The sequence below is a fragment of the Lethenteron reissneri genome, chromosome 16, assembly GCF_015708825.2.
Source record: "Lethenteron reissneri isolate LAM-NWPU_2019-01 chromosome 16, ASM1570882v1, whole genome shotgun sequence".
In the NCBI taxonomy this organism is placed as follows: domain Eukaryota; kingdom Metazoa; phylum Chordata; class Hyperoartia; order Petromyzontiformes; family Petromyzontidae; genus Lethenteron; species Lethenteron reissneri.
In genome coordinates, this window is record NC_083794.1 from 2,689,072 (window position 1) to 2,706,216 (window position 17,145).

The 17,145-nt window shown below is 44.4% G+C and overlaps 1 protein-coding gene across 3 annotated transcripts in view; it reads right to left on the bottom strand.

Moving 5' to 3' along the window:
* Positions 1 to 17,145, bottom strand: part of GLRB (glycine receptor beta) — a 186,260-nt gene that overhangs the window by 110,583 nt on the left and 58,532 nt on the right. For all 3 annotated transcript variants that reach the window (XR_009755190.1, XM_061552206.1, XM_061552207.1), the window contains exon 5: positions 9,424 to 9,491. Coding sequence is in view for 2 of the 3 variants with exons in the window: in XM_061552206.1 (XP_061408190.1) it covers positions 9,424 to 9,491 (68 nt within the window). In the remaining variant the exon portion in view is untranslated. The remainder of the gene's footprint in view (positions 1 to 9,423; positions 9,492 to 17,145) is intronic.

Below are 17,145 nucleotides of genomic sequence, written 5' to 3' on the forward strand. Positions count from 1 at the left end.
AAACGTCGTGATATTGTATTATTTCTTATTATTTTTCTATCTACGTGGCTTTACCGAAAGACCCAAAGAATATGAATTCCTGCAGTCATGAAAGCTTTAATTGAGGACAACAAACTAAACACAAAACGCAGTTCTAAAGAAACCAGTTTTCAATTCATGTTTAAAAGTGGCTTTCTAATATCAGAAGGAATAGTGTTCGAGATGGCCGCAGAAGCGCTTCTGAAAACATGCGATTCAGTGACCATTTTTATTCTGCTGTGTGGACAGGAACATGCACATGTTTGCTTAACTGCCTCACTGAGACAATGAACCATCGACCTCCGGATTGGAAGTTCGGCAGGCTAATCATTACACCATGGCAGTATCCCAAGCATAAGCATCCTCTACAGAAGAGTGACGATCAATGGCCTTCTTTGAGATGTAACTCCATGTTTCTATTCCACTGGCGTATGTGTATATAAGGGCCAGTCTTTACTCCAGAGAGTTTAAAGTTGTTATTGAATGTATGTGAATTAAGCAATATGCATTGAGCACAGATTTGTTGGTTTGCAGATGCAAAAAAGACAGATTATTTGACGATTGCTCATTTAAAACATAAGAAACACTGAACAATAGTATTTTTACAGAAGGGTCTAGTAAATATATTGCATCTAATACATGCATTCAAATGAGAGATGCCTAAATCTTCATTTTTTGTTAATTATTAATGTGGAGACTCACTGAGTGTCATGACTATTTTTAGGAGGGTTCTGCCAAGTTTTCCCCAGGAGAGGGTGATACACTGTGTGTAATCCTAGTTAAGTAAATTGCAGGTAATTTATCAGCATTATGTTGTTTGGCCAATACTCGTTACAAGGTATGTGTTTTTTTTTGCAATGGGAGGGATAATTCGGTGGAACACCAATCAGAACAGATGGAGAGAGAACATGAAAACTGCACACAGAAAGGCAACCGAATCGGAATTCGAACCCAGGAGCTATTGCTGTGAGGCACAAGTGTTGCCACTGATTTAATTTACAGTACGATCTAATTAATGGAGTGAATTGTATCAACTACGCCAGCACTATAGGACTCACAGAACAAAGGCATGGCCTGAAATGTCATTATGCTGCTCACTTGGTATACGGAATGGATTGAGTATAGACTTTTGTGCCAGGAACTTTTACTGAGGACCACTCAGAGCAACACGGCAAGAGGACATGGCACAAGTGATACGGTGGTGGGCCTCTTTTCCAGTGACTTGGAGCCAGTTAATAAAAAATATACATATGTAATTTGCTGGGTGAAGGAAAACCCAAAGCAGCAGCTCTGCTCATCTGCAATTGTGTTTTTATGCATCAGACGATGCGTGCCTTTTCTAATGTCACTTTATTTCCCTTCCACATGCACAACTACTGAAGTAAAAAAATGAGGTAACATTACGGATGAACCATTTGCCATACTTTCATCTTCTGGTCACCTTGGAGAACTGCAGTTGAGAGTCTTATACTTAACAGAGAGCTGTGTTAGAGGTACATCCTAACGAACTTTAAGCTATTTCTATCTTACCAAGTAAGGCCCACTGAGCTATAAAGTTCTTTTTCAGAAGCAACCTGGCCACAAATGATATCTCAACGAAGTGGCTTATCATGTGGAAATATATTGCAGACAAATACTCTAAACGCATATTTCTAAATGTGGATAGTGCTCATGATCCTAGATGATTGGTTGAACCTTACTTGGGATTGAACTCACAATTGTATAATTGGCAGCCCATTGCTCTGGCATCTGAGCTGTATTTCAGCACCGGTGTAGTGCTGCAAAGTAAAAAAACGAGTTTTAAAGGTAGTCTTCCTGTAGGTGCAGAGAGAGGTTGTCATTGCTAATTGCCATACATGGACGTGACTTTTGAAGAGAAAATTAGCATTAAGGCTCGTCAAAAGTATATTTCTTCACCCTGTCTTTTGTTCGTAATTATAGCAATGAAAGTCTCAATGTGAAAGGACTACGCTTATAAAATTCACAGTGAATAGACCATCACCTATCTTTGCACTTTATTTAGGCACAACCAAACAGCCCTACTCATAAATAAAAAAAAAATCTAAGAAGCATGATACTCAAACACTTGTATCGCCCATAATCACGCGGATCTGTGATTAATTACACTTGATTGAATGTTCATGAGCATAAATGAAAGGGGCATGCTCAAAACACGGTGGCCAACATTAAATGAGCAGGCCAGGTAATTGATCATTGACAAATAAGGTCTGTTGCTGACGGATGTAAGTTGTCACTCGGCCTATCCAGCAATGCAGTATTTAAAGTGAATTAAACCTTTTGCATGAAACAAAATTATTAACTTACCGCTGGCACGTGATCTGTGTTTGTAAGAGCAAAGGCTCGTCCTCGTTTTCCCAAACCAAATGTGGCGCGCTCAATTGTCGTGCACAATTGCGAAAGTGCCTTCTACACATTTGCAGGAGACCGTTTTGAAAACAATGACACTCCGTGTAAGGTTCACCATTCTTGGCATTATGTGGGACAAATGCCTCAACTGGCTTATTCTCACATATGCTCCAAAGCTCATCTTCTCAACATTTCCAAACAAATTGGCAGTGAAAAGGGGGGAAATGAGGGCAGTGTTTTGTCAGAAATTGGCATAAACTGCCTTTTTGCTCGCACACACACACGTATATATTTGGCCTGCAAACCTAGAACATCCTCCAATTAATTTCCCAACATTTTAAGAAGATTGTGAACAGTACTGAGCAAATCGTATTTTACATGCACATGCTTTCCTCTGCATTCCCTTTTCTTGACAAGTTGAATCTAATTTCATTGTGAAACTCTACGTGAATATCACACACTAATTCAGACTGTAAAACAAGTAATTCGACACTTGTGTGTCATACCGCTGCATGGATTAAAAAAAAAAATATCCCAAAGTTTTGGTTGAATCTTACTTTCCAGAACATCTTATTATCTGGGAACATATTGTAATAAACCACTAACCACCTGCAAACAAGCTGATTTCATCTTTCCATCTCCTCAGTAAACCGTGTATCTGAAGTGTTCAGGTTCTGAGTTGCCATTGTTATTGACTGTCTGACATCATCCCTTGGTCTTCTCAGGCCCATTTGGCTACGACATTAGGAAGCCACTGGAAATATGCAATTTTAAATATTTATTGAAAACTAATTTCTTGAGAACTACCTTTTGTGTTTAGTTTGTTGTCCTTCCCGTGCACCTCTGATTAGCATGGTTGGCTACGCACGGTGCGAAATAAGTTCAACATACCTCCATGAAACTTTGGATGTTCTCTACTCCCTCTTAAACACTCACACACAATAACAAAGTTAACTTTCACACATTCATGGCTATAACTCTCTAGCACCCCCCCCCCCCAACTTTACTAAAGACAAAGATCCACCGTATAACCTTAACAGGTATTTGGAGCAAGTGCTGATAGCGAGCAGTACCGTTGAAGGCCAGCACATCATACAAGGAGGTGGGTGGCTAGCACCACGGCCGTCCGCCTTTGTCTCCCTAGTCGCGATGTTTACACACCGCACCAAGTACTCATCTGAACTGATCCTGGAGGCCCAGGACCAGTTCAGATATTCGTCACCAATGTTGGCTGTGAGCAGGAATGTGTGCACATTACTACCACCACCACTTGGGGCACCACCAGTCAAAGCAAAATATCACGTAGCCACGTTCTCAAGACGAGGCAGCCTTCTTACAGCGGTACTTCATAAAAGCACGAATGGACATTACATGTCTATAACAGCAAATAAAAACGTGTGACTAAAAATAAAGCGCCACTAAAAACCGACACGGAACTAAAGTCGCGTGAATTTAATCAAAACCAATATTTCAAATAAGTGGATCACTCTATACTAACAAGTTATTGACCGCTACAATATGAGTTCCATCGCCCATTGGTCAATACTATTGGTTATTACTCTGGATGTTGCGAATAAAAACAGCAATTCATTTTCTAGGACACCTCATTTTGGATTTTATTATTTTAACTTCGTTAGCTTAAGCAGTATGAATAAAATTGTGTAATTAGAAATGGCAATTTTGAAAGCTCCACTGATTTTAAATGTCTTCTCTGGATATACCATATACGAGTGCATGATTTTTGTTATGCAGATATAAAATGTATGTATATTAGAATTGGAAATATAGTGTCTGAAATTTAAAAGATTTAGGATTCGTACTAATTTATTCCATTGATGATACATCTACATTATTAATGCCCCTCTATAACCACAGTGTTATATATTAATAAGCTGGAAATAACAATAGTATATCTTCTTGGTTCTTTCGGTAAAGTCACGTAGAAGGGAAGTAATAAAATAATAAAAATAAAACATAATAAAATAAAATATTATATTATTTTATTATTTTATTTTATTATGTTTTACTTTTATCATTTTATTACTTCCCTTCTACGTGACTTTACCGAAAGAACCAAGAAGATGAATCCCTGCAGTCACGAAAGCTTTAAATCGAAACAATAGTATAGCCAAGTGTTTCCAAACCTTTTCGGGCCTATGGACACCCAACGCTCACATCTCTTCAAAGGCCACGATGCGCCAGAAACATTATTATTGTTCAGTTATAATTTGTTTCAGCTGCAGTTAATATATTTTGCTTGCTGCGGTTGCACCCGATTCACGAGCCGAATGGCTCACAGGGCTATACCAAATAAATTAACCTGAAAATAAATTAAACTGAAATTAATCTTTATTTGAAGCGTTCGTTACTGCAGTAATCCATACTCTTTGGTTCTTTCGGTAAAGTCATGTAGGTAGAAAAAATAATAATAAATCACGACGTTTCGATCGCAACACAAGCGGTCGACCTTAGGCGGAAAAAAATCCAGCAGTGGAACTACTGAACCAGCGAGAGAGCTGTTGCAATAAGTTATATATGATTTGATCAGTTTACATCACATGGCAATGACGATTGGGCACCGAAGGTCACGATAGGTCACAATATACCACCTGATGTTTGCCGTTTTCAGCCAAACACATTCTGTTATGCGAGTACATGTGTGATGGCAAGGGTATGTGTTTCATCTCCACCAAAAAAGAAAATTGGGCCATTAAAACAATGCACTGGACACAGAAATACCATTTGAGGCTGTGCTTTTACAGAAAATAAAGTTCCGGCACTGTTAAGAGCAAACCAGGCATACCTCTAGCTGAAAGAGATCTGTATTGACAGCTAGGGCTTCTTATTACATTCAGGCGGTGCTGCTGCTGCAGGAACGATCGGTGGGTGACCCAATGGCATTGCCATCAACCCAGCTCCAGTCCAGCCAGGAGGAGCATTGCAGGTGTAGTGGGTCCAACTGAGTCGCAGACGTTGTTCCTTTTAGAGGCAACACATTTATTTATAACACATAACACAGAGGGGTAATTGCCCCTTTACCAGATACAGCCAATACAGAGGAGTTACAGCTACGGAGGGTCGGACCCTCTCACTCGGGTATGTGACCACGTGGTTGCCTCGTTGGGCATAGAGCTTCCAGCTTGAGACGTAGAGCTTCCAGCTGGTAGAATTCAGCGACCCCGTTCCCTCTCAGGGACACGCCTTATATCCCCCCACGGGTCGGGACCACTCTGCCCTTTGCCCTGCCCCCTTCTAAATCCTTCCAACTCTCCCCGGACACGTGATCACCCGCTAGTCCCCCCACCACCTGGGGGCCTCTCTGTGGACACTCCAGATCACGTGTCTGCGGGGTCAACCAGAGTGACATGTCCCGGGGCAACCCTGCCCCTGGGCTGACACTTCCCCACTCCCCCCTGTGGGGCTCACACCACACGCTATCCGTGGTGCCCACGCTAACAACAACACACACCAAGCCCCGCTAGGGCTGGTACTACACCCGCCCACGGGGTGAATGTGATGACAGTGCATGGCGTGCCGTGGCCCTCTGAGGATGGCACCATACAGTGACATTCCCGATGTCACGACATCACCCCCACCACTGTAGCATTCAACCGTCCCGGCTGCCAACTCCCCCTTTTAATGAACAATCAATTAAAATGCAAGAACCACAGTGTGCTTCAACAATAACAGAACAAAAATAAATACCCAACTCACCTGTACAAAAATTACACTATACACAAATGTACAAAACCCACGGGGAAAAGGGTGATAACCAACGAACCCATAACAACAACCAACATTAAAACCCCATCATAACAACAACAAGTAATAAAAATGCGTAACCTTCAGGATCCCTCTTACCATCACACCTCCCACCTTCACCGTGTAATGACGCGCGCGAGCTCAATGGCGGCCAGGATCAGCCAATGACCGCCACGACACAACAAGCGCGACAAGCAACTGACAACGTAGGAGCGTGTGTGCGAGGAAATCACTAAAAACAGTCTTTCAGCGAGTGCGTGATGCCGGGTCCCCAGGGGAGATGGGCTCGCTCACCCTGGAGGTCCTGGGGGAAATGTCCAAATGTTCCACTGAACCCGGCTCCTCACGGAGAGCAGCAGGCCGGGTCGATGGATCCACCACTCTTGAAACCCGCGAAGCTGGCATGCGCGGCTGTTTCACCCAGGACCAACCGCAGCGGGCACACACCCCGGGTCGCACTCGACACTTGGCCCCAGCGATATGGAGATGAGATGAATTCGCACGGCGGGATAACCGGTTCCATGCGAGAGGGATGGATAAAGCAAAAATCACCCATCCCGGGATCGTCGTGTGCAAGCCTCAGCACCCACATCCTCGACAACGCCCCCTTCCGGAAGTGTCAGCAACCCATGACCCAACACCGTACCCTCCTGGATGACCTTGGTGTCCAACCCAGCATGAAGAACCTGAATAAAAGGTTCCTGGTCGTCGGACACCAACGTCTGAGCTACACTTCCGTACCCCGTAGCACCCAAATCGAGCACTTCCTCAAGTGTAGGGGAACAACCACCTGCACCGTAGCATTGGCCGCATACAACCGGGTATGCGGTTGTATGTAAAAATGTCACACGATGTCCAGATGGGAATTCCAAACAGCCGCGATCAATGCAGATTTCAGGGACGTGGAGACAAGAATGTGTCCTGACAATCTCAGCGATGCACACCTCAGCCGTTATCCGACCGACAATACCCAATGAGCCGCCATCAGCGGCGACACACGGTGCATCGACAGGGTCTAGAATCCAACACTTAGGGGGCAAAATGTTGAAAATCAGCTCCGAAATGATATATGCCGATGCATCTATGTCGATTAGCATCCTTAGTTCAACACCTTCAATGGACCCCAGCACGGTAGATGAACCCGCGGTAGCAGTCCCCACTCGATGGGTCAGCTCCGACCACTGATCCGGTCGGAGCTGACGCACCTCTTGATCAGGCGTAGGACTTCCCTGGACCGACGCGTGATCGGGCCGCGAACCAACATGCCTAGATGAGTGAGGTGAGGCCAGGGGTCGAGTGTGGATTGCGTCACAACTTGGTGTAGAGAAGCGTAGGATGGTGGTGATGCCAGAAGGCGCCGTTGTAGGACGCGGCAGCCCGATGCCACGTGGCCTGGCAGGCCGCACTGGTAGCAGGTAAGACGGCCGCCTCTGGAACGAGATGACGACCTTGGCCGCCGCCTCTCATTCGCCTGTCGCGCGCCACCATCACACCAGTCACCACCACCCCGAGTCGACGCGCAAGCCGCAAGGGGCTCCGCTTCATCCAATGACCCTGGCTCCGAGCGGGACACGGCACTAGTCAATCAGCGCCCTGTCCCAATAGAGAAGTTGCTGGACTCGGACGCACTTGGCGACTTTGTGGCGCGCGTCAGCCGGAGGCTCGTAAATGGACGCCAACTGGTCAAAGGCTTGTGAGGGTGGATCTCTCCGGTGGTGGGATGGTGAGAAACGCCGCAAGGGTGTCGTCCTCAAGAGTGGCAGGTAGCGCCCGCAGCGCCTCCATCTCCGACCAGCCCACCAAGCCTGCGTTCGTGAGGAACCGTCGCTTGAAGGCCACCCAGTCGCCACTGGTAGCCATGAAGTTTTCAACAAGGGAAGGCCGACGTTGGAGAGCCGGAACGTCCCTCGGTGCCAATGGCGCATCTTCAATTTTGGCGGGCTGTGCGCATTGCGCCAGCGATAAAATGGCGGCCGAAAGTGCGGGCTGCACCACCGAGTTTCCCGCCCGACATGAAATGGCGGAGGAGTCGCCATACACGAGCGGCCTCTCCGCACCCTCCTTCGCCGGCGAGACCGCGAGGCTAAACTCCACGAGAAGTGAAGTCGCTGCATGGAGGAGCTCCGCGAGGCGATTGTGCACCTCCCCGAGAGTTGCTACCACCAACAGCGAAGCATCGAGCGCCCGGATTGCGCCCTGCTCTGCTGGCAGCATCTCCCCCGCAACCACTAAAGCTGTAGGCTGGCCGAGGTCCTCGCCGTCCAACGCCCAGGTACTCGGTCTGCGACGCGTAGACATAGTCTACAGCTAGCTGAATAACTAGCATGTTGGCCACTTCCGACACCAGTTGTAGTGGGTCCAGCTGAGTCACAGACATTGTTCCTTTCAGAGGCAACACATTTTTTGTAACACATAACACAAAGGGGTAACTGCCCCTTTACTGAATACAGCCTAGGGTGGTGACCACCCAGCTAGCTACACTATACAGAGAAGTTACAGCTACGGAGAGTCAGACCCTCTCACTCAGGTCTATGATCATGTGGTTACGTCATAGGACGTAGAGCTTCCAGCTTGAGACGTAGAGCTTCTAGCTTGTAGAATGCAGCGACCCCAGTCCCTCTCAGGTACCCATCTTATATCCCCCCATAGGGTCGGGGCCGCTCCGCCCTTGGCCCCGCCCCTTTCTAGAGCCTTACAACTCCCTCTCGATCCCTCTCGAGAGCTCTCCCCGGACACGTGATCACCCCCTAGTCCCCCCACCTGGGGGCCTGACACTCTCTCACTCTCCCCTGTGGGGGCTCGCACCACACGCTATGCGTGGTGCTCGCATTATACCAGTGCACACCAAGCCCTGCTAGGGCTGGTACTACACCCGCCCACAAGGTGTATGCGATGACAGTGCATCGCTTTCCGTGGCCCTCTCAGGCCGGCACCACACAGTGACATCTCTGATGACATCTCCGATGTCACTGTATGGTGCCGATGTCACTACACAGGCATTATCACATTTGAACACCATGCCCCAGGATTAACTCACAATTGTTAAATATAACGCGACAATTAATAAGACATCAGGGGAACGTATGCGACAATGCTGATCATTACGAACACACTTGTAAAATATTAGCACCCTTACGGAAGTCGTAATTCATAAAACAATGGCAGACATTTTGAACATATATGTGATGAGTGTTGTTAGCGTGCATGTCCAAATGTTTACCATAATGCACAATCAAGTGGTTTCGAATTCAAATTGAAATGAAGTGAGAAACTCACCATTGTGGTTTCCTGGATGGACCCGAAGCTGTTAATGAAAATGTTCACTCGAACGTCCACAGGTGGACCTTGAAGATAAGGCACGGAAAAGCAAATCAAAATTGCATACCATGATCCGGAATCCTAAGCAATCAGAAACAGTGAATGATCGGTGGTTAACCAAAATACATCATAGCTGACGGGAGAGCACTAGTGCATCGACTTCAAATTCCTGAACGTTAGGAAATTTGAGACATTCAAATTCAAAAGGTGCCGGTCGTAATTCAAGCGCGTAATTCGAAAACTCACCACATTCATAATGACATATTTGAGGCTCTCTGGAGCTCCGTTTAGTTGATGCCCTTCTGCCAAATATAGTGCGAGCAAGCAATTGCAGGGCGTCGCCCTTATCTTTTTCAATGTATTGGGATGGCCATTACCTATAGCCGCGATCATTGAAATATGATCAATTAAATGAGCTCGCTCATTATCACTAAACTCACGAGATCCTTGCACCTGCCAGAGGCTCTACATTGCACCACCATGTAACAACAAAATAAAACTGTCCATTCTTGAATCAAATGAGACCCCAAGTCGTGATAATTCATCAAATCACAAGAGGGGGAAATTGTTATGAACCACATGATGACAATTAGCATGTTTATCTGGGTGTTAATTTCAATGTTTGTGTATATCACCAACTAAAATGGTCATATGTTAAAAAAAACCTCGTCGCATTATGTAAGAAGCTGCCTGATATTAGAATCATAAATCATTTTCCAATCGTGGCATGCAGTTAAATATTACACATAAATGTGTCGGGAGAATTTGTCAATAACGCTGCAGTATATTTAAAGACTACAATGTCTGTCGGGCATGTCATTAGCTTTATCCAACCAACATGCAAGCAATGTTTCATTTATGACAGCAAGAGAGTGCAAGTGGCACTCAGCTTTTTAGAAAGCTCAGATGGAGTATTTTGTGTGTGGTACTGTTGTTGTCCTTCTTGTGTTTTATGTTACAGTGTTTTTCGTGTCATTTTGCCCACATTTAGAATCAACGCATTTAGAGCAGTTGGCTGCTTATAAATGACCATGTGATAAGCAATTTCGTTGAGCAATCATTTGAGCCCAGGTCGCTTCTGAACAAAAGAGCTGTATCGCTCAGTCGGCCTTGCCCAGTAAAATAATATAAAAATACCTCAACCGATTCCCCATATGCAAGTTGACATGGGCATAATCTCATTGAGACACTCAGATACCTACATAGTTCAATTAGTTTAACAAATTAATCAGTAATTAATCAATTGAGAAAAAAATCTGCATCACGTGATTACGCTTTTAGTATTAATAGTGTGGACATGACATAATGGAAGTGATGCTACTTCCAGTGAATTCATGTAGAACTTCTGTTGCGCCATACGGAGCCAACTGTGCTAATCGGAGTTGCGGGGGGGGGGGACTGAGTGGTGGTGTTCTGGCAGGATGTGTACTAAGGGGTTTTTTTTGGAGCTCGATGCACACTGTGTAATTTGGAGGACCACGCAGGGGGAAATTCGAGGAGGAGTTCAGAGACCGCCCGTGTGGGACAATTGCACCTTCACGCGTGTGCAACTATTACGCTGCCTTACTGCTGGGCCCCCATTGCATTCATCTTGCACGGCACCTGCATACTGCCCTAAACTACTTGCGTGACCTTCTGAATAGAGGCAACTAGAACCGCGGTGTCACTGTGGATGTCGGTGTAGATAAATAATTAAAGAATATTCACAGGAGATTCCTTTTATCTTGCAATATTGTGATCATATTTCACGAACATGGCCTTAAAGCAAAGCCACCTGCTCCTTTGTACAAGGAATATGTTCCCGATTTGCAGATTAATGTAAAAAAAAAAAATTGGGCCTCAGTACAACACTTTGGATGATCCCATTTTTTCAAATCGATCTGAAAATGCGAATTCACTGGAAGTGACATGAATACCATTATGTACGTCATCACATGATGCGTATTTTTGTTAATTTATTAATTAATGATTAATTGATTAAATTAGTTGAACTATGGAGGTATCTGAGTCTTAAACAGATCATGCCAATGCCAGGTAGTACCAAAACAACTCTAATGTGGGGAACCGGTTGAGGTATTTTCATTTTATTTTACCAGGTAAGGCCCATTGAGCTATACAACTCTTTTTAAGAAGCGAACTGGCCACAAATGATAGCTCATATTAAGTCGAAATGTATAGCAGCCAAATACTGTAAAACCATGTTTCTAAATGTGGAGGTAAACTCGGAGGAACCAAAGAAAAGTCCACGCGATCCTGGAGAGAACATGCAAACTCCAAATATATGGCAGGCGTTAGGGTCGATATCGAACACACGAGCTCTTGTATACCATGCAAGGTAGTTACCATCTCGCCACCATGACGCCCCAGGTTAAACCACGTTGCCAGGCGGGTAATGTTTGCAGGCTCAGTCTGGTTACCAATTAATTGCTAAAAAGATCTTACAATTATGGTTTTATAATGTATTCATCACACTATATGTTATGTTTACCATACTTCATCACACGGTTTGGTGAAGAGGGGCATGTCTGAAAATCTACTCAGCTTCCCAGACTATAACTTTGGGCTTCTGATAATGCACTCTGTGTACCTTGCCAAAGAAATGTGGAATTTCCACCACTCAGTCATGCACGTGCAAGCAGAGAGAGACTAATATTGTTTTCAATCTACACTAATTAGCTGGATACTCACGCCCAGAGAGTGGTACTTAGATTGAAGTCTGTGCCACTACTCTGGGGCAAACCCCACAATGAATGTAATGCTATAGTGTCCTTCGTGAGTGCTGAGTCAGCTCCAAAAAGTCCGGCTGTTTGGTGAAGTAGGCTTTTGGCCAGACTTACAAGGGTGCCTGCGGAATAGGTTGACAGGCCCAATCTGGGCAGACAAAAGCAGAGGGCAATCCTGGCATGCCAACTAATCCCTCAGTGCTGTGTGGGATATTTATTGATGGTAAAGTTGAAGAATCACTTAGTTTCTCATGTGTCACTTTGTCGGAATGTGCAATCTCTTTTTTGTTGCTGTTTGGCTGTCATGGTGGGTGGTATCTAATCGACATACACCATAAACCAGGGTTTATAATGGTTCCGTAGCACTTGATTCCACTGCGCATTTACCTGATATGACCATACCTGTCAAAGGAAATGAATGTTTTTCTCTCTCTCTCTCACACAGTGCTTTAGCATCTATATCATTGTTTGAAAAAGTGCAATGCAACGGCAGGAAATGTTAGTGTGTCCCCACACTAAATTGGGCAATGTGGTTCTCTATTAGTGGCGCTGAAATTGGGTGGAAATCCTGCCTTCCTGTGGTAGAGATTAGTATGTGTACAGCAGAGCCGCCGCTCATTTTCCGACTGGTAAAGGTGCAGCTATGACATCTTCTGCTGCTGAAAGGGGCCTCCATTGGACGCAGGGTATTTTGTCGAGTCTAATATGCTGATGATGCATCTTGGAATAGGTGGGAGTAGCCACATTTTTCCCACCGCACACGCGACCTGCTGATTAACATATTGCAGGCGTAGCCATTTAAACTGCTGAGTGGACAAGAGGCTCGGGGAGGGGGTGAGTTAAGAAACTTACTCATTGTTTCAAATCCTTCTTAATGAGTTCGGACATCGGACCTCTGGATTATGAATCCATTGTGCTTACCCTACACCGCAGCAGCATTCCTGCGAGAAGCATACTCTGCCACAATGTAGGAGTAACACCCATATGCCCCTTGAAATGTTTTCAATGGACCATAGGTTGGGTGTTCATATATATAACATTAAATGCTGAATTAGTTGTGTGTATATATTTATTTTGTTGAACTACACAAAGAAATACAAAGTTAGCATATTGCACACAATCTAAGTGGCACTTTAGCTACAAGTTTTTGGAGAAAAATACCATTTGTATGGATTTCCTGCACAGCAAATCAAGTGTAGTAATTATTCTGCCTTATCCGAATGAATATCTCCGAGGTGGAGAAACTTTCAGAAACCCTCCCTAAAGGGTTGACTATGGCAGCGCGGCAAACGTAACGGCACCACTGTTTAGGCACCGTGCATTGCTTATTCTCGGTTTCGAGATAATGCATCAGATGGATGTGTGCAGGCTGTCTGGGATAGGTTCCTCATTTACTGCAGTATTCAAAAATCACAGCGCATGCTCCATTCCACAATTCACTTTTCCGTGCCTTCTATAGCTCGAAAATCAAATGTGAATTGCATAAGTATTAATGGATATAATAAATATGAGAAAATATGCCAAAGTGTACCCTGGCAAGGTCTCAAATTGTAATTATTACGTCAAATCGAATTTACGGATAAGTTTAGTGTAATTTCAAAACAATGTGCCATATCAATATAAATACTCCTGAATGGCAAGTCATAATTTAGTGGCTAAGGGACATAACACGTGGGTGTCAGATGTAGATGTGAGAACCTGTTCGTAGTTTCTGACTAAGCAGCACTCAACCCAATATCTCAACTCGGCTGATTACCATTCTGAACCAAGCACTGGTGCCCTGAGCCCTGCATAGACACTCACAGCATCCTAAGAACACTACAGGGCATGTGGTTAGCTATCGTGGAAGTCTACTGCATTGTATTTATTTGTGGTCTTAATGCGCTTAGCTTGTGCCTGTGGTTGTCCACCTCAGAGTAACACCAGTGATATTCTTGGGCTATTTATGATGATGTCTTAATGGAACCATATCACAAATATTAACCTCCAGGGGGCTTGTTAGATGTGCATCTTTGTCTGCAACCATTGTATTGGGTCTTCTCTACAGTCCATTGACCACATTGCATGAATGTTTAATTTGTTAATGTGTTTTTCATCAATGTCTATACATCTCTGGCAGGCTCACTGTGTTAAAGTTTGATGACATGACTGTTGGGTTGCCCTGGAGTGACTTTTATTATATTGATAATTATATTTACGGACCATCATGCTTGGTCACTTTGGAGAGTTACATGAACAGACATTGACTAGCTTTACTAAATTTCTATGTAAAATGAAAACAGCAAAGTAAAGATTCAAAAAGCGAAGTATTATTTAGACACATGAGGTGAAACCACATTTTGTGACCACATTTCTACCCACATATTTAATTCAGTGGGCAGTATTTTTTGTTTTACTCCATTGATTTCTTTGCCATTTATAAATGATCAAATGCAGCATTGTGTGATGGAATTTAGTGTAGGTATTTGTGTGTGTGCGCGAGGCTATGTAGTGTTGCGGTTAACCCACTGCGCTACGAACCCGGTAATCCGAGCTCGATTCCTGCTCAAGGCAAACACCAGTAACAATTATTTGAATTGGCCTTCGCTAGGTCGACTAAGCCTCAAATGCGTATCTGGTACGATATGTAAACATCGCCACTGGGGAAACAAAGGCGGCCGAGCATGGAGCTGATCACCCACCCTCTTGTGTGCCGTGCCGACCTTCACAGGTGCTCTCTAACAGCACTTGCCCTAACATCCTTTTAAGGGTATACGGAGGATCATTGTCTTTGATCTTGATGAATTGCTTTTGTTTCCTGGCCATGGATTACCACTGTGGAAACTTGATATCCGAACCTACCCCTATGCCTCTCCAAGATCAATTCAGCCATAAACGAGTATACCGTGAGGTGTGCCAACATTCGGCGCAAGGTGTGCTGGGTGAGGTGCTGCCAACACCTCCATCCACCTCGTGTGCTATGCAAGCCACAAGAGAAGTCCGCTCGTGGCACCATCCTCTAAAGTCCCAGAGGACTAATTGAGAGATCTTTGTCAATAGTCTTTTGTGTTACGAAAGATTTCTGCCTTTGTTATGTGCGAGGCTCATTATTGTGAGCTGGTGTGACTTGACAGAGAGAACTGATCGCGTGCAAGCTGTGAGCCTGTGGTTGCCACTTGTGCCTTCAGGCCAGTGTTTTTGTTGTCCATTTGCCGAAGCCCTCCGGGAAAATTATGCCGATTGGTTTAAATCCGCGGTGTCCGAGCCCAAATTAAATGTCAGGCAGAGTCGTGCACTAAGAGTGGCGCCGGGGCAGTGAGAAGGATGTTTTCATCCAGCTGAATTATTAAACATCCATAAATCTCGATAGCGCATCTGACGAGTATCCCTAAAGCATCCGGAAGGTTTGGAAAAAAATGTTTGAGCTGCATACAATTTTTTACGGATAAATTTTGTCATAAAACTCCACTGGAGCATTCTCAAATGCCATACACACGATTGTTGTCTGCAGTTATTTAACATATTCGCAGTGCACGTGCTGCACGTGCACTGCCTTTGCTGGCTACAATCGCTGGTTGATCCAAATGCAATTGGCACGTGAAAATGAAGGCGTTGTGGGCTCTCAGGACTGGCCTCAATCTATTTGCGATCGGCAGTGGCTCGCAGACTTTGCAAAAGTGAAGATTTGGGTGCAAAATGAATGCACATTCTAAACTTAGCATATAACAGCGCCCCCCTGTCCCCCCATTTGTTATTTAATGGGTAACAACAGCTACCACTGTCTTGTATATCATCACATATCCCTCTCCCGTAAACAGATAATAACCATTGCTATTTACAACACACAACGACAACTGCAACGTGGGCATGTCTGTGCAGTACATTCGATATCATCTAAGCAATTCCTTTATGCATTATCTCACTCTTCTTTAAAATGGTAACTGCCATATCAGAAAATGAGTGTGTTAGATATGCATGCACATGTTTATACATTCTGAGCTTGAGACGGATTGTTGGTTCATAAGATGGTTGCTTCTATCAGAGTGACTGAGTTAGCAGTACTAAGGTCCTGGGTTTAAGCTGTCTTTCACCTGAGGTGAAAATAACTGTATCATGCGTTTAGGGTGTACAGTGAATTTAGTTATTCCAAGTTGTGAAGCTCTCTAAGCTTAATTGCAAATATATTGTCGTGGTAACATTAAATCTAACACACTTCCCAACATCAAAAGGCAGCATTTCTCAACGCCCAAACAAGCATTTGAGGGTTCAGCAGTTCCACTGCTGGATTATTTTTTCCGCCGAGGACGACCGCTTGTGTTGCGATCACAACGTCGTGATATATTATTTTGTTTTCTTTTTCTACCTTCGTGACTTTACCGAAAGAACCAAAGAGTAAGCATTTGAGGAATTGTTCAACAGCAATGGCTGCCCTGAGCTTACGGTGGGAATTTCCACAGTTCCATGTTGGGGCCAGTTTATCTATTGAATGAGCACGAGGTAACTTCCCACAAGGCAATTCTCACTTTATCACCCTGGATGGATTCTGAGTTAAGTTGTCTGCCAACAGTGGCACATGGCCCAATACCACGTGCTCTGCTTAAATACAGCATTCCTGTCCTTCTCTCTCTCTGCCACAGACCTTGACAATTCTTACCTCTGCATTGGTTCCTATTGAGAAAGTAATCTGAATACTAAATTGCTTCTCAATATGGGTTTTGTTAATTGTGTGCACACACAATGTGACAGCTGGAGAAAAAAGGCTGTTGATCCCATATGTAAACGAGTCCATGATCCAATATCCAAAGCTGAATGTACCAGACCCAATAATTAGCTGCTCTGGCAAGGATGTATGAGCTTATGCTAATGACCTTTTGTATTGTAAATTGAAGATTTACAGCAGATTATAATTAATCAGCAGATGGTCATATATTCCTGAAGCAAAACTTGAAACGTCGCTGCTAAAAGGTATCATATGCCA